Below are 23,691 nucleotides of genomic sequence, written 5' to 3'. Positions count from 1 at the left end.
ATATATATCAGAGTCAGAGATTCTTTATTGTCATTCGCACCTCATGTGGTACATGTGGTGGAGCGGAATTATGTACACAGGGTCCCAGTTACATCCAACAATAAAATGTATAAGAAAAACAGTAATAAGATCTAAGATATGAACTAAGAAAAACATCAACTAAATATACACTAAGCACTAATAGCATATAAACATTACGTTGAACATCAGCACAAACATGAGCATGAGTCTGTGTAAGCAGATGATCATGCATGAACACAACAACATTGAAACAGATCAACAGCAACATGAAGTGATCTTTTTCACAGTGATTATTCTGGTTCATGAGTTCTAACAGCTTAAGGGTAGAAGCTGATTGTCAGTGTAGTGGTTCTACACTTCATGCTCCTCAACCTTCTACCTGAGGGGAGCGGGGCAAAACGTATTTGTGCTGGGTGAGTGGGGTCCTTCATGATGCAGGTGGCTCTCTTCCTGCATCTGGAGGTGTAAATGTCTGTGACGATGGGGAGACTAACTCCAACAGACTTCTGTGCAGCCTTCACCATTCTCTTCAAAGCTTTTCTTCCTGCAGCTGTGCAGCCTCCATGCAACACGTTGATGCTGGAGCACAGGATGCTCTCCATTGCATACCTGTAGAAGGAGGTGAGGACTGAGCTTCCTAGACCAGCTCGTCTCAGCTGCCTGAGGAAGTACACATATATATATATATATATATATATATATATATATGTATAGTACTTTGTCAATGCCAAGGCTAAGTGACAAAGTACCTTCCGAAAGTCTGCTAGAAGATCTGAATACAGCATTTCTAAATTTCCCTACTGACATCTTCACAGAGACCACTAGCACCACAGCCAGTGATCCTTGACTTGCTTGGCTGTAAGATACAGTCAACATTGAATAAGGAGCATTGCCCATCATGGAGAAGGATGACAATTACTAAGATGAAAGCAACACAGAGTAATCAGCCAGCTGTCAGAATAACAGAAAGTTGCAATGAATAAAGAGCCACCACAAAAATATTGCAACATGTTCATACCTGAGGCCATAGAGACTGACAAACAATGTATCACAGCTCTGGCTACTCACTCAAAGTGGTACACTCAAGAAACAGAAGCCATGAGAATAAACAGGATATTGTCCACAACAACATCCAGAGTGTACTATCAATGGGAGGGAAAAACACGAAGGTATATTCACCCAGAGTTGAGACTGAGAATACTGGAACAGCATATGGGAAAATGGAGGCATCATAGAATAATGATGTCCCATGGCTACAAGATCAAATATATGAACACAGCAATCTCCCAAAACCAGAATCAGTGCTAATTACAGTGACAGACATTCAAGACAGAGTCTCAGGAATGACTAGCTGGACTTCACCTGGGATTGACATGATCCACACCTACTGGCTAAAGAAACTACTGCTCTCCGTGAATGCCTAGCAGCACAGATAACCAGCTTCTAATGGAAGAGTCCCACCCAGAGTGGTTGACTCAAGGCTAGACAGTCCTTGTCATGAAAGACCCCCAGAAAGAGATAATCCCATCCAACTACCAACCAATTACTTGCCTCTGTCCCACATGGAAGCTCCTATCAGGCATCATAATGGTGAAGATGAATAGGCACAGACCCAGACTTAAACAGCAGGTTTGTATCAACATGCTTTTTTGCATCACATTTTGGTCACTTTTCACTTTTGTCTTGTATTAATATTTTTTATTTATTTTCACAATTGTCCATTAATGCAACTTGCCTTTCCATTAAAAAAAATATAAGTATATCCTGTACAAAAGAAAATGGGCCAACAATGTTAAAAAAATAAAATAACATAAAAAAGCCTTCCCCTAATGTGAACATTCTCAGAGCCTGAATTAGCAAAATAAAGACTGTTGGTACCTCTTATATCTGAGTTTTTTTTTTTTTTTTTTTTTCAAAAATCAAAACCAAACTTGTCACACATAGTTTCATGTTTCTAATGTTCACTCAATGAAAATAAAGTTAAAATATGTTATTCAAATAAACATAATATTGTATTTGTTGGGGAATATTTCACCTGTGAAATTACACTCTACTAAAATGCATCTACAATGTCCATTTATGATAATCCAGAAGTATTTAATTCAGAAATATTTAAATTGTTAACTCATTTTTCAATACTGTCTGTACAACAATGATACAGAAGTGTATCAGACTTTAACTGAACAATGGGTTCATTCAGTAAAAATAATTTATTTACATAAATTGCAATGATACACATTCAATCATTAGTCACTGGGTTATACTGACTGCCATACTGATATTTTTTACATCTAGAAACATAAATATAAAACAATAAAACCTGTGGAGTCAGAGATGAGGATATAGTACACATCACAAGCTTATATGTATGTCATTTTTGAAGTTTCAGTACTCTTCATCTTTCTTAGCTGTGGCTTTGTACTCCTCACAGCTAAAACTATTGTTATGAAAACCTGTTTATTATTCAAGCTGTACCTTTTGCAGGATAATAACCCCCTCTTGCGTGTTTTCATCTGTTGTTATGTTGAACATGCCAGGCCCATCACCATCCATAATTCTGTAGTCCATCTCTGCATTGGAGCCTATGTCAGCATCTGCTGCTTTGATCCTGGCCACCACGGACTGGACCGGCAGCGACTCCAACACTGTGTACTGATAGCTCTCTGGAAAAAAAAGAAGGAAAGAAATGGAGGTTTATAGTAGATGTTCTTACTTTGCAACAACCTTACCTGCATTAGATTAAAAGCTGGAGCAGTAACAGAGAGTGATTAAAAACAGAAAAGCTTTTCCATTTCTTATTAGGCTCAAGTATACAGACCTAAGTAAATTATGCTATTAAAAGGATAAATACTACTTTCGGAAATAAGAGTTATTTGATTAGCCTCACTTTTGACAATAATTGATTAGTTTTGATATGTCTGACAAGCTATTGACGCACAGCATAACAAAGATTGACGTGGATTACTGCCATCCTAAAACAGCTCTCATATGTAAAATTTCAGAGCTACAACTGAAATGCCACAGTTCATTTTTGTTAATATTTGCTCATGGAAATACCCATAGGATTCTATGTAAATAGCTGTAATACAAAAATGGTGATAATGTAAAGAATTAAAAAATAGCTTTTGCAAGAAATTTGGTGACAATTACGAGATTGGAAATGTTTCAGGATGAAAATAATTCACTTTGGTCCTGGCCTCACTTGGCCTAGCAGTTAGCTCATCTTTACAGGTAGAAAAAAAAATAAAAAAATAAAACAATTCTCCAAGCTGAGGTGGTTCCAAGAGTGAACAACAGTCAATTCAAAGATATCAATTGCTCATATCCTTCCATTCATCTATCTAGCCATCTATCCATCCATTATCTTGATCTGCTTCTTCCTTTTCGGGTTGTGGGGGTTACTGGTGCCCATATCTAGCAGTCACTGTGAAAGAAGCAGGGTACACCCTGGACAGGATGCAAGCCCATCACATGGCCACATAGAGACAAATGAGAAAACCCTCTCATTCACACCTATGGACAATAGTGTTACTAATCAGCCTAACATGCAAGTTGTTGGTCTGTGGGAGGAAACCAGAGTACACTGAGAAAACCCAAGCATGCACAGAGAAAAAATGTAAACTCCATCCAGAAAGGCCCCTGGCCGGGATTCAATTTGGTGACCTTCTCACTGAGAGGCAGTAGCTCTTCCAACTGTGCCACTGTGCCACCCTTGATTATAACCTTTCAAGAGAAATCCATCTTAAAATATCTGAAGAAAGTGAAACCGATTTTAGTTTTCTTTAAGCTTTACGGTTAAAAACCTAGATAAAACTATAAGGAAAAAGTTCCTAATTACAATTGCTCATAGAAGCTGTCTAACGTACCCAAGAAAAGTGGGAAGAAAGGAACAACAGGAGTCATGTTCCAATCCCTTTGTTACAAGTCACAAGATGAAACGTCCAGTCACAAATTCTATTACTCCAAAATTCTTTATTGTGTTCTCCAGGCTTTTGTTGGGCCCCCTGAATTTAAAGTACTCTTATAAGAATAAAGAAGGGAATCATATTCATAATTATAATCTCCCCAATCACCATGGCAGAGCTCATTACCAGACCTTTCTGTGTTCTTCCGTGTCTCCCTCAGCCACCGTCTAAATGCTAATCTGCCTGACATTGTTTGCCACCATGTAATCTTTATAATGGCTTTTTAATATGCCATGGAATAGCAGCTCTTTAAAAAAAAAAAAAAAAAAAAAAAACTTCTCCCTTTGTATTACCCTTGCATTTTCCTCCCAGCACTGCCTATCCAGAAAACCTTCCAGTTCACACGACAAACCTTACAATCCCTGCCCCCCAAACCTTTTCAACTAACCATTGCCCTGTATTTTGTCTGCTCTGATGCTCCATAATGGTGTATCGATTCTGACCCATGAACCCCTGAGCACAACAGCAGGAGCAAAACCCAGAACTCCACTGGTTTCTTTCTTCTTAGTGTGGCAGAGCTGGGTTAAAACAACATCGATGACTTGTTGTGCAAACTTGAATCTTTCTTTTCCCCGTAGGGATCAGCAAATTGACTCAGCTTCATGGAAGTCCAGTGGCGAGCACACCAGCAAGACAGTGGTTGGGCTATCAGTGGTAAACCGATTGCCTGTGCTTTGGATTATCATGAGAAGCACCACATGCCTTTGAATTCCTAAAGCTTGCCCTGGAACCCATTAGCAGAATGTGAAATAAGCTGGTAAAAAAGGGATCTGATTGATCCTGGTATCCAAGGCTGGAGCAGACAGCAGGCAGCTCTGATGAAAAATGAACCTGGAAGGTGCACACATTGCAGGAAATCTGTTATTTTTATTTTTTTTTATTTGCTTGTAAAAGTCCCGTTTGCTGAAAATACAAATGCCAGTTAGAAAACCTATGAGGAAAAATAGATTTAAACTCTGCTTTCCTATTAGCAAACAACTTTCTTATGTCAAAAAGCAAGAAAATACATATTTTCATGGTGATTTACTTGATTTATTTTCAGAGTTATTTCTCATCATGAAATAAAACCCTAGTCTTTTTGTAATATTGCCCTCATCAAGTGCACTCATTTGGTTCTCAGTTTAAGTAGTCTTTCAGTGATATTAGATCTTAAGAGCCATATTCAGCTGTAAAAAGGAGAAAAATAGGTAGTTCAAGTCTGATTGCTAAGTAGTTGCTGATCATGGTATGCTATACAAACGTAATCAGCCCCGTGGAGGTAATCAGAAACAGGTGTCTTACTGTGTGTGAATTGTGGTGGGTTATCGTTGACATCAGTAAGCGTGACTGTGACAGAGGTGGTACCGGAAAGTCCGCCCATTTGGCCCACCATATCTTTGGCCTGAATGACTAGCACATACTGGTCTCTCGTCTCCCGGTCCATGTTGGTCAAAGCTGTTCTGATGACACCTGCAAACGTGAGCCAGAGAAAATGACAAATATGATTCATGAATATGAACTTTATTTTGTTGTCAACATTGTCAGTATACCTCATAGTACAATTTTGAGATCTCTGATACAATCGAACCTCCACCTCTCGTTGAAAAGTGTCTAATTGCCACAGGCCTGGCTCATGGCCCATAACAAGAATGAGGGGAGACAAAGGTATGGGACAATTAAAATGGTTTATTGTACAAACAAAAAACCCAAACAAGGATAATAAATATAAATGTGCCAATATGTTTGTGTGTGCAGTATAAGAGTGAGTGGATGTGTAACTAAATAAATATGTCCAACCAAAACCAAACTGGAACCAAGGACAAAAGGTTACCTGGAGGAGTAGGAGAGAGAGAGAGAGCGCGGGGGGCTTGTTAAAAGCTAAGTTAATGTCTGTTGTCTTAGTTTTGGGTGTACTTTGATGCTTTTTGACAGTTTAATTAGTATTGTTTTCCCTTTGGCTTATTGATGATTTTGGCTTGGTTGTAGTTTGACTACTTTGATTGTTTGGAAGTTAGTCTGGCTTAGTAGTTTTGTTTATTTTGTTAAGTTAGGTATTGGTTTTGTTTGCCAAATCTTTGTTGAGGGGATGTTTTGGTTGGGGCATTTGGACTGGAGAAAGCGGTGAGCATGTGTTCCCTTTGTTTGGCTCGGGAGCACCTCCATGGATGGGGAAGGTGACTAGTTCTGGTTACTTTTCACTCCGTTGGGTTTGCGTGCATAAATACCCACCATATGTGACTGCACAAAGACTAGGGCACAGTTAGTTAGCTGTTTTGCAGTATAGTGGGGTGTGGCTCCTATCCTAGACCTAGTTTGGCAGTAGGTGAGTTGTGTTTCTTGTGAATTTGTTAAAGGTTGTATGGTTTGTAATGGCTTCTGTTTTGCACAGTTTTGTTCAGGCTCCTTCACAGATGGCATTAGAGTTGTGCACTAAGGAACAGTTGATTGAGATAGCCCAACATTACAAACTAGGCATAGTTGATAGAAAGCTAAAGGACACTGTTAAGCTTGGTTTAAAACAAGGTCTTATGGAAGCAGGGATTATTTGTAGTCAAGCTGCTGGTAATCAGGGTGCAGGTTATCAGTTCAGCGACTAGTCCATCTGCACTGACTTTTGAGCAGCAGAGGGAGCTGTTACAGATGCAGTTAGAAATAGAGGGGTTGAGATGAGCTAATAGACCAGCTGCAGATTCCAGAATACAGTTTGATGTTGCACAGAATCACAGTGTGTTGCCTAAATTTGATGAGTCAGATGTTGACACTTATTTCACTTTGTTTGAAAGAATAGTCCTATTCAAGTCTGACCAACCTGTAGAATCTGCTATGTTGTTGCAATGTGTTCTAACGGGTAAAGCACGTGAGGCTTTTTCAGCTTTGAGTGGGGCTGACAATAAAGTTTATGCTTAAGTTAAATCGACAGTGTGGAAAATGTATGAGCTTGTCCCAGAGTCATATCGCCAACGTTTTTGGTTTAGGAAAAAAATAGACTCACAAACTTATTCTGAGTTTGTTCATGATCTAACGCTTGCATTTAACCATTGGTCTACAGCTTCTGAGGCTACTACTTTTGAAGATCTTTGTAATTTATTTGTGTTGGAACAGTTAAAAAATTATGTACATGAAGGAGTTGCAACTGACATAAATGAATGTAAAGTAACATCTCCATCCGAAGCAGCAGCTCTTGCAGACGAGTATTTGCTGACACAGCATGAGCCAGGCCTGTGACACTAACCCACACCCAAACATTAAATTTAGCATCTTTAACATTTCACAGGTGAAAACTACAAGTGAGAAATTATATGTTTATATAGGAAAAGTGACCACATTTATGTAAACTTTTCTTAAAAGTTGTATATTTTTTGTGCTTAATCTCTCAGGTTTAAATTTCCACTGGGGCCATTATGTGTGAAGTTTATTGGAGATAATAAATAGTGCTTAATACACTTTTTAAAACATTATCTAACAATATAGGACTGGAGAAACATAAAAAAAAATGTATTTCAGTTTTTGAAATCACTTTGACAATAAAGTTAGTTGGCACTGTAGTATGACAATATATGAGATATATATGCATACAATATTCACGAGTTCCTCATCTTTCTGACTGTGTAATGTCGTGCATTGAATTTAACAGAAATGTAACGAGAGACGTTATTTATCTTTGACCCATCAAAATGAATGCGGTCATTTATTTTCAGAATCAAAATTTAACATCAAACATTTACATTAATTTGGCAAAATATGAAAATAATAACAGACAAGTTTCACAGAAAATGAACTTCAATCACGCGGCGGTGACTGAGGACTTTGCTTCAGATATTTCTAAAATATCTGTACTGATTTTATGAGATAGAGGAGAGTTTTAAGATGAAATGGAGATTTATCTTACAGAGAGATATGTGAGGGAATTAATCTGTTTGACCAGAAATTGCACGCTCCATCAGATATCAGCTTGCCCACGGTACACTTGGTCGAGAATAGGACCCTCTACCTGTTGATGATGAAATCAGCGTCGGAGCAGGTTCCTTTCTGACTCTTTTCAGCGTCTCCGTGAGAACTGCCAAACCCTCAGAGAGTCGTACGTGGTGTTCAAACAGAAATTATAATCCCAAAACGTCTCTGGATCATCCTGAACGCGTTTGCACCCAAGAACTCTGAACTCCTTTCATTCTTCAGAACTTCTCAGACTCTAACAGAATCTTTCAACTCCAGCAACTCTGTAGTTCTTCATCTCCTCAGCCTCTGGAATTCTCTGGAATTCTTTGGAATTCTCACTTGAACTGGGAAGTTGCCACATTTTAAATGGGTCGACTTCCGGTTCATTTGAGAGCTTTTGATTGGTCGATGGACCAGGAATAGAGGTGTGGTGTATGATGTAAGATGTTATTAAAAATCAAGGATTGTTTAGTAACGAACAGAAAGATTATTGTAGGACTTCAGACTTCGTGGAGTCTCACACTTATAATCTTCTGAAAAAGTTTAAACATGACATCTTTCTCGGTAAACATTTTAGTTGACCGAAAACCGACCTTTAACATACTTACATTGCAGGCAGAAAAATCAAGAAATGCATATTAACCTGATTTCTTCTTTGAATGGAATAAAAATCATTACTTACTGTTTATGTAAAATAAAAATGAGTAGTTCTTTTCAACCTGTAACATTCAGTGAACTAACACAATTTGATTATCAAACATTTGTAAACAGTGATGATCATAGAGAATTGTCTTTTCTGCTTGATTAATTCAAGAAAGAAAGTCATCAGATGGCTCAGACTGTATTCAGATCAATGAAATAACAGTCCCTGTCCATCTGATAGATTTGGGGTCATCAGGGTCAGATCAGGGTCAGATCAGGTTCACTACAGCACCACTGGGAAACATGGTCCATACCAGTCTTTCAACTTGTGGTTAAAAAAAAAAAAAAAAAAAAACGCAAAAAAACAAACTCAAAGTGAATTTCCATAATGGCTGTTGCTTTGTTTACAATCATTTCTCTATCTTCGGTGGCTGAAAAGTGCTGTCACTCCAAATAGTTTAGTAGTCTGATGTTTGATGAGGCAAATGTTAAGACATTTTCAGAAAAGTGAGCACAAGCAAGAGGACAATTTTGCCACCAGGGAAGGCATCATCTGTCTGTCCCCCTGTCATGACTCAATACCCTCAGAAGCAAAAATAAGAGATGCAACAAACTGGAATCAAATAACTGCCATTTGCCTTTTCTTTTTTTTTTTTTTTGCACCTGAACCACTTTATCCAACAGCTTTTGTAGTGCAAAACCAACATGTCAGAGTCAGAGTCCGAGTCAGAGTCAGAGTTTCTTTATTGTCATTCGCACCTCATGGGGTACATGTGGTGGAGCGAAATTATGTACACAAGGTCCCAGTTACATCCAACAATAAAATGTATAAGAAAAACAGTAATAACATCTGAGATATGAACTAAGAAAAACATTAACTAAATATACACTAAGCACTCATAACATAAAACATTGAACATCAGCACAAACATGAACATGAGTCTGTGAGCAGATGTGCACGCATGAACACATCAACATTGAAACAGATCAGCAGCAACATGAAACAGATCAGCAGCAACATGATATGGTTTTTCACAGTGATTATTCTAGTTAGTTAACATGTGGTCCACAAACAGAGATACAGAAATGACTAAATTGTAAAATGGTTTTAATACTTTCTTAATTTCAAGTTTATTTCTTAAATATTTGTTTTAGGATAAAAAAACAAAAATCTGACCAGATTAAAAAAATAAATAAAAAAATCAGTTTTCCTAATATCCTAATCATTCACAGGTAATCATTGGCACCTTGGAGGTGAATGATTTATCACACATGTTCCATTCATTAAATGGTACTTATTAAAGATTCTTACAGAAAATGAAAGATTACTCATTAGGAACCACATAAAGCCACAGCGTGCAATTTCTGAATAAATTAATCACATTTCTTTATTTTATCATATTCACAGCCCAATGAATAAGATTGTGAGTATGTGGGGGGATGGAGGTGGGGGTCTCATTTTAAGAGCTGAAAATTTATGATTTTCTAAAAATCCTTGAACTTACACGCAGTAGCTCACTGACTGAGGTCCATGTTTTTATGAAGACAAAAGAAAAATGTCTGTAAGCATGTAAATAAATGATGTATTTTTAATGAAAATCTGAACGAATCAAAGTTTTAAATGGGTCACATTTATATATTGCATTTGAGCCCTATTTACGTTCTACAAATCTATTGTAGGTTTCCCATTTATCCATTCAAAACAGCACTGGTTTAGTCTTAATAACACATGATTTCATTTGATCTAAACTTCATACTTTGTACATGCACACCTTTTTGTCCGCAGTATGCAAAGTGGAGGTTTGGTATTTGAAGAACATTCTGACACCGAGTGGCTTTAACCAACCAACATTAAAACTGAAAGAGGAAAAATCAATCGTTTATGCAGGGCTTAATTTGAGCCTGCCGGGACATAATCTGGGAACTCTCTTATTTTGACAGTGAATGTTCCAGCAACTGTTGCTTGGATCTGGCAACTCCACTAATAACTAACAATAAAGTTATGAGCAAATATGATTGCCTTGAATGAATAAAATTGATCTGTAACCTGATTTGGGGAGCCATTCTTGAACTTTGTCACTCCCCTTTGCTGCTGAGACGATAAATAAATAACTCCAACACCTCCGCTGCTGTTCTTAAGATGCTCTGGACGCTTGTCACCCACAGCACACATGAAACAAAGAATATAAATTCAAAGCGAGAGGGGCACCTGCCCTCTCTTTTCCTCTTTTGCGTTAACAAAATATTTTAGTTTTATCAATGACTGTCAAAGAGCAATTTTGCTGATTTTTTTTTTGTTTGTTTGTTTGTTTTTTGTAAGTACAGAAGTCATGTTAAATAAATGTTAGGGCTCTATTCTTTGCTAACAAAATATAACAACTTGTCAGGTTCTTCTCTTGTGAGCATGCACGCTGAAATCAAAGGCCACACAATTTGTTGGATGACGCTTACGCGTCGATTTTTATGTGAAATAAAACATGTTACTTGTACATTATTTATACTAATTGATAAAGTGTAGTGTATACTGTTAAAGACAGGAGCTGGCTGCTGGCCACCGGACCCGGAAACCACCTCCAGCCCACGTCTTTACCACCGGCTCGAATCTCCCTCAGAAGTGACAACTCTCATTATCAATAAATCAAGGAAACCTCAATTAAGTTTTATCAATTATATTAAATCAAGGCAGGAAAAAGTTACAATTTACAGCGCTGGACTCTCCGGTCTGTGACGCGTTCACAGACCCGGAAGAGCCCCGATGTCCCGTGTCATTACTCATTTCTAGGGTCCTAGACTCCTCCTTCACAGAAGGGGAGCTCAACCTGTCAGTGTATGAGGGGGCGTGACTAATTGTGATCTCAATGGATCTTATGTGGTTCTGATGTGTTAGGAAATATGAGACGGCGCTTCAAAAGCCTTTCTTCGTGATGTGGCAAGAGATTGAACTCTGTTCTTTGACTGATATTGAAATCCCAGGGAGACTCTTTTTAGAGTTGCTGGCCCAGTTTAACCCAGTCAGAACCGAGTCATAATTTCATTATAATCCCGTCTCTGAGCATATCAAAACCATAGAACCAGTCTAGCTAAGAAATGTCCAACAACACTAACAGAATACCTGTGTTTTCACATCTGGAGTCGGTCAGTGAATTTAGCAGAGAAGAGTCGGCTCTGAACCGTCAAGTAGATGTTTAACAACTCGTTAAAATACACCAAAATACAGGAAATCGCATATATTCAAAATTTTCTGGGGGAGGACCCCAGGACACCCCCTCCCCCCAAAAAGCCTACCTGCAATTTGTGTTCCAGCATCTATCGGTTTATAAATTAAGCCCAGCTTATAAACTATGGATGCCTATTGTGTTGTGCACAATAGGTCAATAAAGTGCTAATAGTAAGGGTAGTATTTCTATAAACTACAGACATTTTTCAGAATTTGCAGTGTTTTACCATATTTTACTCATTTTACAGTGCAGCTGCAACTTTATGTTTGGCATAGTCTTGTCAAATTGCATAACACTCAAAGTGTAGATATTTAAAAAAAACTTTTATAGGGTGTTATTTAAGTTTCCTTATACGTTTTAGCATGACTATAACTGATTTTACACAACACTTGGAAGCCAGGATAAAGATGCCTTCTACACATCTTGTTGATTTATAAACTAACCAAAGTGGTAGGAGGGGTTGAAGTCAACTTTCTGCTGTTACTCCTCTGAGCTGACAAGAGGTAGTTCACAGAACTACAACGATTGATTCGGAGATTCTTTATTGCCATTCTCTTCATATGTGGTACATGTGGTGGAACGAAATTATGTAAACAGGGTCCCAGTTACATCCAACAATAAAATGTAAAAGAAAAACAGTAATAAGAATATATGAATTAAGAAAAACATCAACTAAATATACACTAAGCACTAATAGCATAAAAACAATAAAAACAATACGCTGAACAGCAGCACAAACATGAGTCTGTGTGAGCAGATGAGTATGAATGAATACAGCAGCATGAAACAGATCAGCAGCTTCATGATGTGATTCTTCACAGTGATTATCCTTTTTAGAGATTCATGAGTCTAACAGTGCCAGGGTAGAAGCTGTTCCTCAGTCTAGTGGTTCTACACTTAATGCTCCTTAACCTTCTTCCTGAGGGGAGTGGGACAAAAAGTGTGTGTGTGCTGGGTGAGTGGGGTCCTTCATGATGCAGGTGGCCCTCTTCCTGCATCTGGAGGTGTAGATGTCTGTGATGGTGGGGAGACTGACTCCAACAGACTTATGTGCAGTCTTCACCACTCTCTGCAAAGCTTTTCTTTCTGCAGCTGTGCAGCCTCCATGCCACATGTTGATGCTGGAGCACAGGATGCTCTCCAATGCACACCTGTAGAAGGAGGTGAGGACTGAACTTCCTAGACTAGCTCGTCTCAGCTGCCTGAGGAAGTAGAGTCTCTGATGAGCTTTCTTGATCAGGCTGGTGATGTTGTTGGCTCAGCTGAGGTTGTCATTCAGGTGTACACCAAAGTACTTGTAGCTGGAGACCACTTCCACTGCAGATTTATACTATATCACAAAAAGTATTACAGGTGGTTTAGTTTTAGTTTAAGCTAGGCCCTTTATCAGCAGTAATAGATAATCATAATATTTTAGCTTGAAAAACATTTTGATTGATGGTTCAAACTTTGTAGTAACACTTTGAGAAAAGGTATTTTATATCCCAGCCTTACTGAGTCCCAGTAAACAAATTAAAGACTGTAAAGCCATTGTTTGATGAGTTCAGTGTCAAAGAACTTGACAGGCTCATACAGAGCCCTGGCACCAGCTGCACTGAGCATATTTGGAATTAACTGGAACAAAGATTTTGAGTTAGACCTTCTCGACCAACATCAGTGCTTGATCACATAATTGCTCTATGCGCACAAATTTGCACAGAAAAACTCCAAACTCTTGTGGAAACCTTTCTAAGAAAACTAGAGGTTATTACTGCAAAAGCCAGACCACCTCCAGACAGTAGCTGTTGGTGGGATAGTCAAATGTGGCCAAATATTTTTGTAAGAATAAACCAGCTTGAGGGTGTGATGCCTGTGTGACCAGTTGACCATGGGACTTAGAAAGGGAGGTCAGTACACATTGTATGGGTGCCACTTCCACAAACACCACCTAGTTATACACGTGGCTCTTTTAGTTCTGCAATGTTAACTTTGCTTATGCTACAATCATGCTGAGACCTGGCCAGTTTGTTTCGTGAAAAGGTTAGCTGGATCTACTCATATCTAAAGCTATATTTACATGAGTAAACTGGACTTTTAGATTAGTTTGCAAAAATAACAGTAGGCTGTTGAAAAAAAATAAAGAGTGGTAGACCTTTGGAATAAGAGCCGATCTAACTTTCAAGAATGACTTGATTATAAGCAACAATACTAACAATATTTTTTATCCTGGATTTTGTGAACCATTGACCATTTTGTGAATCATGACATTATTTTTAAGGTTATCATATTATGGATGGTACTGATGGACAGTCTCAATTTAAACATTTATTTTGGACTCTATCTATCAATCTGTCCACATCTATCTATCCACATTCAGAAACTAGCAGAATATGGTAGTTCTGTGGATTAAAACTTTTTTCACAATCCTTTGATCTGATGAGTACATATACATGGAATTACTGTATTTAGTTCTTGGCAGAATAGTGACTGACTGAAAGACAGAACACTTAAAATTCTTCTTCAAGCACATGGTGCAACTGTGAACTAGAATTTTTATCATCTGAATATTGCCTTTTTTTTTTGGCACAGCACATTCCAAGCCTTTTGGGATATGATTTGATTGATGAACTTTTCGTGTGGAGTTCCGATTGTTGTTTTCACTAGCGCTGAATTGGATTTAAAGGAGTGAAGGTCAGTGATGTTCATTCTTGCAATTTAATAATTTTCTGTTTCCATTTTGCCCTGTGATGGACTTGCGGTCTGTCCAAGATGTACCCCGCCTCTTGCACAGTGACTGATGGATATGGGCACCAGTGACTCCCATGACCCGAAAAAGAAGAAGCGGGTAAAGATATGGATGGATGGCTGTTTCTATTTCACTTCCACCTGCTTGCCTTTTTATGCTTGTGAGGCCACATGACCCATCTCTTATCTCCACTCACCTGCCTACCCCCAAGCAGGCAGCCCTGCAATGCATCCACATACCTCTGCCTGTCCACTATGGGCTCATCTACTTTATACCTCCTTGTCTCCTCTCTTCTCAGTCTTTCTAGTGGTGACTTGGAAATGTCCTGAGGGATGTCTGGATTTCTGAATTGCACCCAGAGGAGAGAGGATCAAGGAACAAATAAAGCAGAGACAAACAGGTGTGGATTTTGTTGAGACCTTTTTGGCATCTGAGATTTATGCAGTCAGAACACATCAGCCTTCCACTGTACGTGTGCATCAGCTGCATAATGTTAGGAAAACTGGCAATATGCTGTATCACTGAACATTTTGAGAAGGATTGTAATAAAATGTCACATTCTACGTGCACCTTTCAAATATCAAGACACTCAAAATGTTTTTGCGTCTAAGGCAAGTGTCAGCATCTAAAGCAGTCAGGGATCATCTATTTCATTGATGTTCATAAAAATTGAAAAATATATTGACAATCATGCATTTATTTATAATACTTAAATTGCACCAATACAGTGGATATTGTGATGAAGACACTTTTGACATATTGTGCAATCCTAACAAGAAAATAATTGATACAGCTTTAAGGTTCATCTAACAATAACTAAGATACAACAGTGTAAACTACAAATGGTACACCAATGTCCCCCGTCAATGAGGGATTTGAATAATGAATGTTTGAAGTTTTCGACATAAGTGATTTTCTGGACTGGAGTTGAACAGGGGAAGCATTATATGTTTTTTTTTCTCCAAATGAGTTATTTAATTAAATAAAAAGCCTCACTGTTTCATATCCATCCATTTCCTTTTATCTGCTCTTTTCCACATCATGGGGGAGCTAGTGTTTGTCTCCAGTAGTCGCTGTGGGAGAGGCAAGGGACACTTAAGACATGTCTTCAGTCCATCACAAAGATACGTAGAGACAAACTATTCACACTCTCACATATACCTGGGGAACATTTAGAGTAACTAATGCTTATTATTATTCTAGCATGCTTATTTTTGACCTGGGAGAAAAATGAATAACCGGGAGAAAGTCCCCATGTACATCGGGAGAACATGCAGAATATCTACATACAGTAGTAAGGCTGGGCAGTGCACCTGCTCTTACCACTAACCCCCTTTTTATTATGAAATTACATGATAAAACATGGCTACGAATCAAATTTTACATATTTGGAAACCATAAATAATTGTTCCATTGCAGTTGACACACATTAACCTGTTAATCAACTAAACATGGCAGCACGACGGCTCAGCGGTTAGCACTGTTGCCTCACAGCAAGAAGGTCCTATGTTCAATCCCCAGTTGGACCTAGGGGTCTTTCTGTGCAGAGTTTGCATGTTCTCCTCAAGTTTGCGTTTACTCTGGTTTCCTTCCACAGTCCAAAAACATGCACGTGGCTGCATGTTGGGCAACATGGGCTGCTTCAGGCCTTTCTTGCAAATTAGATGTGTGATCTCTATGGGATTTGACTGCAAATAAAGATTAATAACCAAAACATTTGTGTGTGGAGTTCTAGATCACTTGTGTGTTTCTTTCAGGCACTCTAGTTTTCTCCCACAGACCAAAAACATGTGTATTAGGTTTGTTGGTAACAATAAATTACTTTTAGGTGAGTGGGAGTGGATGTTTGTCTCATTTGTCTTTATTTGTCCCTGTGATGGACTGGAGACCTGTCCAGGGTGTCCCTCACTTCTCACACAGTGACTGCAGGAGACAGACACCAGCTCCCCCACAACCTGGAAAGCAGAAATAGGTAAAAGAAAATAGATGGAGGACAGAGAATCTCTTAAATGACCTGCCCTGCTGTAGATTTTAATAACAATTCATTCTTGTAGCTCTCACACTTACGATAGATATATTTAAAACAATATGAGGTATGAATATATGTCATGCTTCTGTTAAATTTCAGTAATTTAAAATATAAATGCTGCTTCTTGGCAGCTGCGTTCCCCTGCCTCCGCTGGCTCTGACCCCTAAAAAAATACAAATACAATTGTAACACAAACCCCCACTTCACTTCATCCCTATTCCTGCTTTAACCTGAGCTATGGCTCTCAGGAGAGTCCAATTCAAACTACAGTCTTACATACACTATCAACTTTTTCTGGAAGAAGACATTTCAAGAAAAGTGGACAAGTAAAAACATAAAAATAGGATGCTTAGCAGTTGTGGTTAAATGTCAAAATGAAAGCAGTTCCACTTGAATTAATTTCTCTGCATCCTCTGGTTGTCATTACATCCCTCTGTCACTTGCTTTAAGTAAATGGCTCCGATTAGTAAATTATAGTGAATTGTTCAAGACTTTTTTTTCTGATGCTCGTGATGAAATGATGCAGGTCACTAAAATACTCTTTATTTTACTTTACAAAGTATGACATTTCAGCCCCCACAACACATAATGAACAGTGGTATGTTTTCACACAGCACTAAGTTATCAATTTCCGTTTTAACCCAACGCTTTTACACAGATAATTTAGTTGGAGCTGTGGGTTTTTTATTCATTTCCTGTTTTTCTGTCACACCCATCCATCTATTCATTCGCTCATTAACAGCACAGCCCAATTAAGCAGCACTAATCTGAACATCGCCTGCAACTTTGGTGACAACTTGTATTAGATAACTGATTTCAATCCGACAAAACTCCCTAAATACAAAATAGATACATGTTTGTGCATCCTTGTTTGAGCCTCCTTAAGTATTCAAAACAAGAAAAGCGGAGAAGGAATCTGTGTAACAGTTGGAGTATCATAAAGCTGCAAGAGATAGCTCAGAGAACAAAAATGCTGTTAAGTTCATGCAGCCAACGGTGAGACAAATGGATGTTCTCACTACACCACAGATAGGCTTCACACACTACTGATGCACTTATTTAATATCAGCTGCGTGTGCTGGGCCTTGAGAAATATTGGCAATAGTTAATGATGCAATGATTTCTGATTTCAGAAAGCTAAAAATGCAACAGTAACATGTTTCGTCTGCTGCCTTGCCAGAAGCTCACACATATATTTTTCACACAAAGCAACGCTGCTAATCCACAAGGAGGATGTTGCAAAGCTGGTTGTTTGTCTGCTGGGTACCAGCTGCACCCTCCCCACTTCTCGCTCTCTGTCTCCGTTGCCCCATGTGGTTCTGGTGTCATTCCTGGGGAGCGGTGATGATTAAAACCCTTCTGTCGTTATCGCAGCATGGCCTCACACTGCACCGTGACTCCTTGCCTCCGGTGTGAGCCAGACGCATTGTAGCCGTGCATTCATCTCGCTGTCTCCACACCACTGGCGGCAGACGGGTGGGCCACGCTCCCCGCTAAAGCCTGGATACTTGACATTTGTCTTGCGAGGAAGAAATAAAAGTGCAGGCTTCAGAGGAGCCCTCTGGCTCCATGCGCTGCTATGAGATCTCCTGATGAAGGTGATGAACACTTAAACATGAAGGGTGCGGCATGTGATTTGCTGAGCCCTTGGGCGGTCCACTTACAAGAAATAGATTCTTATAAGACACAAAAAGAGGCAATACAAACAGGGAATAAAACTTGCAGCCTGGGTAGTTTACTACAGAATGACATTCAAGCATCATGCTTTAATCACAAGTTGCTATGGCTACCAAGGGATCCACAAGAGCCACATGATACAGGGGCACAAAAGGCTGAAGTGTCAAAGGCATACATCATGGTGACCAATGTGTGAAGGAAAGCTAGATCCAACCGTTAGTGATGTTAGAAAAAGAGGAAGTGTGTCTGCGTGTGCTGTTTGTGATCAGAATTAAAAGGAGTTTACCTCCAGCTCTATATTACCTGCCTGAACAGCAGAAGGCAGCCAGATTTATCTCTAGCCTTCAGCTGTAATGTTCTTGAGTTAGTTTGGTTGCCACGGCAACAAACCTGTGCAAAGCCATGACAAAATAAACTTTTTTTTTTTTTGCAAAAAAAGCTGGTGGAGAGTGGGGCACAAGATCTAGCAAAATTCTGTTGAACTTATGGATTAATCAAAATATCTCCAGCGGAAACACAGCGTAATGTGAAAACGATAGCAGTGTAAACGTTTCTAAAATAATGTTTGCACAAACTTGTGTAATATTATTTTAATGCCTGCCACACAAAGGCAAGAGGCAACAATAATGTTTCGTAACATCATGTTTGGAGTCAAGCCGCTTCAAGATGGCTGTCACAGCAAGTCAACAGTCACCAACACAAAAAGTGCTATGACGCTGTTAATTTAATGTGGTAGTAGTTGAGAGTAATCTGCCACAGATACTCTGAGCGACATGGAGTTACAGCAGCTCAGAAGTCAGTGAAGCCTCTTGTAAAGGCTCCAGTATACTGCCGCGTCTGTCCGTTCACGCGTACGTACGCGTGTACTATACGCAGAGGGTTCAGACATGATACTCCAGCGTACACCCTGAGCAGCTTCACAGACAAGGGGCGTTTACCTTCGGGACAAATTGAGTTAGCCGATTGGTCATTTGTTGACACGCCTACTGGATTGATTGACAGGAAAAAAGAAAAAAAAGCGAGCGCTGGCAGCCTCAGCCGCAGCGGTTTTCTGTGTTTATATGTTGTTAATAAAAAGATCTTAAAAAAAAAAAAAAAAAACAGAGAGCACTGACTCTACAGCCCACACATCAGACCAGCCCACCAGGATATCTCCAGACCCTCCCGCAGCCATGCTGGACCTGAGTTTAATTCGCTCGTGACAAATTCCTCCATTTCTCACCATTTCAATCATGAAATCAATGGAGGAGGAAAAGATCACTTGCCTCTTGGCAAAAAAACAAAAGAAAAGGCAAGATCGGAGATGAGGAAGGGGAATTTAATACATTGGTGTCGCATACAAAACAGTCTGTCGCTGGGCAGTTTATTGGGCGACACCGCGTACGCATATGCGGTCGTAAAAATGTGAGCTTTGCACGGAGGGTACGCTGGGAGGTACGCTCATACCTCTGCATACGTACGTGCGTACCTCTGCGTATGGATGTACGCGGCAGTATACTGGGGGCTTAAGCCTGCAGCTGCGAGTTTACGCCCAGGTCGTGTCAAGAAGGGCAATATTTCAAGTTCAAGTCAACTTTATTGTCATTTCCATCACATGTGGTACATGAGGTGGAACAAAATTCTGTACACGGGGTCCCAGTTACACCCCAACATAGTAAAATATAAAGTATAAAAAAAACAGTAAAAAAGGATATAAAATATACGTTAAACAAACTCAAAATGGTACGCTTAAAGATCTCAGATATAGGCTAAACACTAATGGTGTAAAACAATACGACATAACAACAGCAGCCTGAACATGAGTCTGTGGTGAGCAGATATGTATGAATGAATACAGCAGCATGAGATAATCAGCAGCATGAGATCAGCAGCATGGATAATCAACAGAACAGAAAGGTCATATATCACCAATTAAAGTGGCCTTAAAGTGATTTTTCTTTTTCTTTTTTTTTCTTACAGAGATTTTCCTGCTTAGAGGTTCATGAGTCTAACAGCTTCAGGGTAGAAGCTGTTCCTCAGTCAAGTGGTTCTAAACTCAATGCTCCACAGCCTTCTGCCTGAGGGGAGCAGGGCAAAAAGTGTGTGTGCTGGGTGAGTGGGGTCCATCATGATGCAGGTGGCCCTCTTCCTACATCTGGAGGTGTAGATGTCTGTGATGGTGGGGAGGCTGACTCTAACAGACTTCTGTGCAGCCTTCACCACTCTCTGCAAAGCTTTCCTTTCCTTTTAATTTGCCAAATCTTTTGTGTGAAATTGCTCGTTGTGGTAACCCCTGCAGAAAGGAGCAGTTGAAAGAAAAACAACAATACACCTTGAGCACAAAGAGATTATGTAAAAGCAGTGGGTGATATGCATTCTTTCAAGAAATGCTACAGTCTGTTGTTAATTTAAGTTGAATAGGGCAGTTTTTAATAAAGCTCAAACTAATTTGCGCACACATCCAGAGATTGTTCAAATAACGGGTTTTTTTTTATTTTATTTTTTTTTACTGCAGGTAAAACATAAAATGTTGATAAAATTTCAAAGAGTCAAACTTCAGAAGATCTGAACTTCTCATTCAATATCATAATCACAGCAGTCCTCCCTGGACCCTGGTGTCAAACATCCACAAGGATAGGACTTGGCCTTTTCCTTTATTTGACCAATTTCAGCTTAATTCGATTCTTTGTGTGGGAAGAGACAAAGCTGGGCCTATCAAGGCTCCTTCCACCTGAGCGCCTGTCATTTTCACGTCATCCTCGTGTCGTTTTGAGCTGCATGCCTTGTCACATCTTAAATACTCCCCTCAGGATGTAATTAATCCTCTCATTCAGACACCTGCCGTTTCCTGCCAGCTGAATTCCTCTCTTGTTGTTCCAGCTATTGGAGTTTACATGCATGCTTAGCAGTGCTAATGTGCACAGATAATTGTCTCTAAAGGACGTATCAGCAAGGTGTACGGAGCAGAAGGTGGCTGTTTGAACCTCCTTGAGCCTGTCATTAATTAGAACTCAGTCCTTGACAGTGTTACCATTTCAGCTTCACCTTCAGACTAAACTGCAGGTAATCACTCAATATATATTACAAAATGATGTCCTAAGTGAATACCTTTAGGCGGAGAAACTTATGTATTTTTGCCGACAATATGCGCTGCTCGGAAGTTACTGGAGCTATTCAGGATTAAGTACTTTTCCCAAGGGCACCTTGCGGATTCAATTTGGGATTAAGAACCGAAGTAACTTGTTTGTAAAAAAAAAAAAAAAAAGTGAGCCAAGATGCTACCAACCTAACACAGGGTCACATACACATTCCTCCCTCAACCATTAGCCCTCTGCCACTTAATCGGCGTTGCAGAATTGCAGCGAGGAGCTCAGAGTGTATTTGAGCAGCGGCACTTTGTCAACGTCAGCCGGGGCTATGGTCCAGGCTTGTACCGCAAATGGGACTAATTAGAAACTTACAAAGACAGAGGCACAACACTCAATCTTGGAGCGCTGACTAAATGCTGGTGTCAGCCACAAAGTGTATTCTGTTAGATGAATCAACAGTATGTTACCAGCCTAGCAGATACCAGTGCAAGCTCTTTCACGTCCTGTTTGAATACAGTATTTAACAACTCCAAAGAGTGACAGTGTTCACTGCAAACTGACAATGGATAAAAAAAAAAAAAAATGCAACATTGTTATTATATAAAAAAAATTCATGAGCAATAAAACAGATACACAACAGATAAGTGCTTCTCTTAGCTGCATTTCGATTAATACAGGTCATTCTAAAAAAATTAGCATATTGTGATAAAGATCATTATTTTCCATAATGTAATGATAAAAATGAAACTTTCATATATTTCAGATTCATTACACACCAACTGAAATATTTCAGGTCTTTAATTGTTTTAATACTGATGATTATGGCATACAGCTCATGAAAGCACAAAATGCCTGTCCCAAAAAATTAGCATATTTCATCCCACCAATGAAAGACAAGTGTTTTTAATACAAAAAACACCAACCTTCAAATAATCTTGTTCAGTTATGCACTCAATACTTGGTCGGGAATCCTTTTGCATGAATGACTGCTTCAATGCGGCGTGGCATGGAGGCAATCAGCCTGTGGCACTGCTGAGGTGTTATGGAGGCCCAGGATGCTTCGATAGCGGCCTTAAGCTCATCCAGAGTGTTGGGTCTTGCGTCTCTCAACTTTCTCTTCACAATTTCCCACAGGTTCTCTATGGGGTTCAGGTCAGGAGAGTTGGCAGGCCAATTGAGCACAGTAATACCATGGTCAGTAAACCATTTACCAGTGGTTTTGGCACTGTGAGCAGGTGCCAGGTCGTGCTGAAAAATGAAATCTTCATCTCCATAAAGCTTTTCAGCAGATGGAAGCATGAAGTGCTCCAAAATCTCCTGATAGCTAGCTGCATTGACCCTGCCCTTGATAAAACACAGTGGACCAACACCAGCAGCTGACATGGCACCCCAGACCATCACTGACTGTGGGTGCTTCACACTGGACTTCTGGCATTTTGGCATTTCCTTCTCCCCAGTCTTCCTCCAGACTCTGGCACCTTGATTTCCAAATGACATGCAAAATTTGCTTTCATCCGAAAAAAGTACTTTGGACCACTGAGCAACAGTCCAATGCTGCTTCTCTGTAGCCCAGGTCAGGTGCTTCTGCGCTGTTTCTGGTTCAAAAGTGGCTTGACCTGGGGAATGCAATACCTGTAGCCCATTTCCTGCACACGCCTGTGCACGGTGGCTCTGGGTGTTTCTACTCCAGACTCAGTCCACTGCTTCTGCAGGTCCCCCAAGGTCTGGAATCGGCCCTTCTCCACAATCCTCCTCAGGGTCCGGTCACCTCTTCTCGTTGTGCAGCGTTTTCTGCCACACTTTTCCCTTCCCACAGACTTCCCACTGAGGTGCCTTGATACAGCACTCTGGGAACAGCCTATTCGTTCAGCAATTTCTTTCTGTGTCTTACCCTCTTGCTTGAGGGTGTCAATGATGGCCTTCTGGACAGCAGTCAGGTCGGCAGTCTTACCCATGATTGCAGTTTTGAGTAATGAACAAGGCTGGGAGTTTTTAAAAGCCTCAGGAATCTTTTGCAGGTATTTAGAGTTACGTCGTTGATTCAGATGGTTAGGTTAATAGCTTGTTTAGAGAACCTTTTCATGATATGCTAATTTTTTGGGACAGGCATTTTGGGTTTTCATGAGCTGTATGCCACAATCATCAGTATTAAAACAATTAAAGACCTGAAATATTTCAGTTGGTGTGCAATGAATCTGAAATATATGAAAGTTTCATTTTTATCATTACATTATGGAAAATAATGACCTTTATCACAATATGCTAATTTTTTGAGAAGGACCTGTATAGTCATGGTTACTATGGTGTTTTGGACATTTTATTTTCTTGCATTTCCATAAAGATGTTTCTAAAAACTGCCTGCCAGTTGTATGAGGTTGAACCCAGTAATGTAGACAAAACAGAGTGTGCAAAAAAAAAAAAAAAAAAAAAA

The 23,691-nt window shown here is 39.6% G+C and overlaps 1 protein-coding gene across 2 annotated transcripts in view; it reads right to left on the bottom strand.

The window, feature by feature from the left end:
• The window catches only part of cdh7a (cadherin 7a), a 205,543-nt gene that overhangs the window by 66,775 nt on the left and 115,077 nt on the right, over positions 1–23,691 (bottom strand). For both annotated transcript variants that reach the window (XM_037694077.1, XM_037694078.1), the window contains exons 4-5: positions 5,268–5,435; positions 2,497–2,684 (exon numbers count right to left, since the gene is read on the bottom strand). In XM_037694077.1, the coding sequence (XP_037550005.1) occupies positions 2,497–2,684; positions 5,268–5,435 (356 nt within the window). The remainder of the gene's footprint in view (positions 1–2,496; positions 2,685–5,267; positions 5,436–23,691) is intronic.

The sequence above is a fragment of the Nematolebias whitei genome, chromosome 20, assembly GCF_014905685.2.
Source record: "Nematolebias whitei isolate Nwh7 chromosome 20, NemWhi1, whole genome shotgun sequence".
Lineage (NCBI taxonomy): Eukaryota > Metazoa > Chordata > Actinopteri > Cyprinodontiformes > Rivulidae > Nematolebias > Nematolebias whitei.
This window is presented reverse-complemented; position numbering and strand designations above follow the sequence as displayed.